We start from the raw sequence: 1,683 nt of genomic DNA on the forward strand, positions 1-1,683 counted from the left end.
GATTCTAGAAGCAAGCATGCTCTCCCTGTTTTTGGGTAGGTAATATGTACAATTACAGAAGCATTGGTCACCAACAAGCTATTGTGCCTTTATGATTACTGTGTATACTGTTCATTGAAATGGTTCATAGGGAACATAGCTGAGTAAGACTGTTGTTTGTCTCTCTTTTCATAATACCTTGCATGGTGCTTTCGGGTACCATGAAAGTTAGACCTCAGGGAGCAGGTTTTAAGGTCCAGCTCAAGAGTTTCTGGGCTCTGTTTCTGAAGAACATGGTGTCTTCAACACTAGGCATTTACTTTCCATTTCTGGGAGATAACTAAGGAGCCAAGATCTTTCCAAAATGACTAAATAATTAATTAAACTGTTCTCACATAATTGCAACTGAGTCAATCTCAGACTATGTTTGCTGGTATCTTTATGGGATGTACTTCTGTTTCAGTATGTATTTTACAGCAGCTTTAACATCCTTATTCCTCAAGCTGTAAATGATTGGATTTAGCATGGGGGTAACTACTCCATAAAATAAAGAAATGATCTTATCTGAAGTTTGGAACTTGTCTTTCCCAGTCAGATCTTGAGACTTAGGTTTTGCGTACATAGAAAAGATAGTTCCATAAAATATGACCACCACAGTCAGGTGGGCAGAGCAGGTGGAAAATGCTTTGCGTCTCCCTGCAGCTGAGTTCATTCTCAAGATAGTGTAGAGGATGAACACGTAGGAGAAAAAGATGAGTAGTAGTGGAAGAACCAGGAAAGCCATATTTGATATCACCATGGTAACAATATTGAGAGATATATCAGCACATGCTAGCATTAGGACAGCTAAGACATCACAAGTAAAATGGTTAATAACATTATTCCCACAGAAAGGCAGCCGCATGGCAAGGGATGTTTGCACAACTGAATTGATTCCACCAGAGAACCATGATGCAGATGCCATGGATACATACACCTCTTTGCTCATGATGACGGAGTATCTCAGAGGGTTGCAGATGGCCACGTAGCGATCAAAAGCCATCATGCCAAGAAGCAAACATTCTGTTGAGCCCATTGCAAATCCAACGAACATCTGCACTGTACAACCAGAGAAAGAAATGTTTCTTTTCTTTGAAATCAGGCTCACCAATGTTGAAGGAACAGAAGATGTTGTGTAGCAGATATCCAGGAAGGAGAGGTTGCCCAGGAAGAAGTACATGGGCGTGTGAAGATGGGAATCAAAGATGCTTGCTATGATCAGAACACCATTGCCAGTTAGAATCACTAGATACATAACAAGAATAATAACAAAATAAAGGATCTCGGTCTTTGGGTATCCAGAAAGGCCCAAAAGAAGGAATTCAGAAACAAATGTCTGGTTATTTTTATCCATGTCATCCATGGTCAGCCATCATTGGAAAATCTACCATAGAACATATTCACTGCCCCCAAAACAAGTAGTGCAAAGTACCTGAAGAATTATTTTTCATGTATTAGAAAGGGTTCATTTCTTAATTTCAGACATTGATACCCCCAATAATGTATGGTATTGAATATAGTGAAATTGAGAATGTTGGAAGTAGGCATGCTCATTGCCGACATCTATCCATTTAAGAGGCACATTCAAAAGTAATTCTTTCTATTATTGAGAATACATTCTTAAACTGATGTTTCCAAACCCCTGCCTAATGACTCACTGTACAC

General features: G+C 39.3%; 1 protein-coding gene across 1 annotated transcript; it reads right to left on the bottom strand.

The window, feature by feature from the left end:
- Nucleotides 1–418: 418 nt before the first annotated feature.
- On the bottom strand, nucleotides 419–1,372 carry Or13c3c (olfactory receptor family 13 subfamily C member 3C). Its single transcript, NM_001000403.1, is given in 1 exon segment — nucleotides 419–1,372. A coding segment is annotated over 1 exon segment (954 nt).
- Between the last annotated feature and the right edge of the window lie 311 nt (nucleotides 1,373–1,683).

The sequence above is a fragment of the Rattus norvegicus genome, chromosome 5 (assembly GCF_021556685.1).
Source record: "Rattus norvegicus strain SHRSP/BbbUtx chromosome 5, alternate assembly SHRSP_T2T, whole genome shotgun sequence".
In the NCBI taxonomy this organism is placed as follows: Eukaryota; Metazoa; Chordata; class Mammalia; order Rodentia; family Muridae; genus Rattus; species Rattus norvegicus.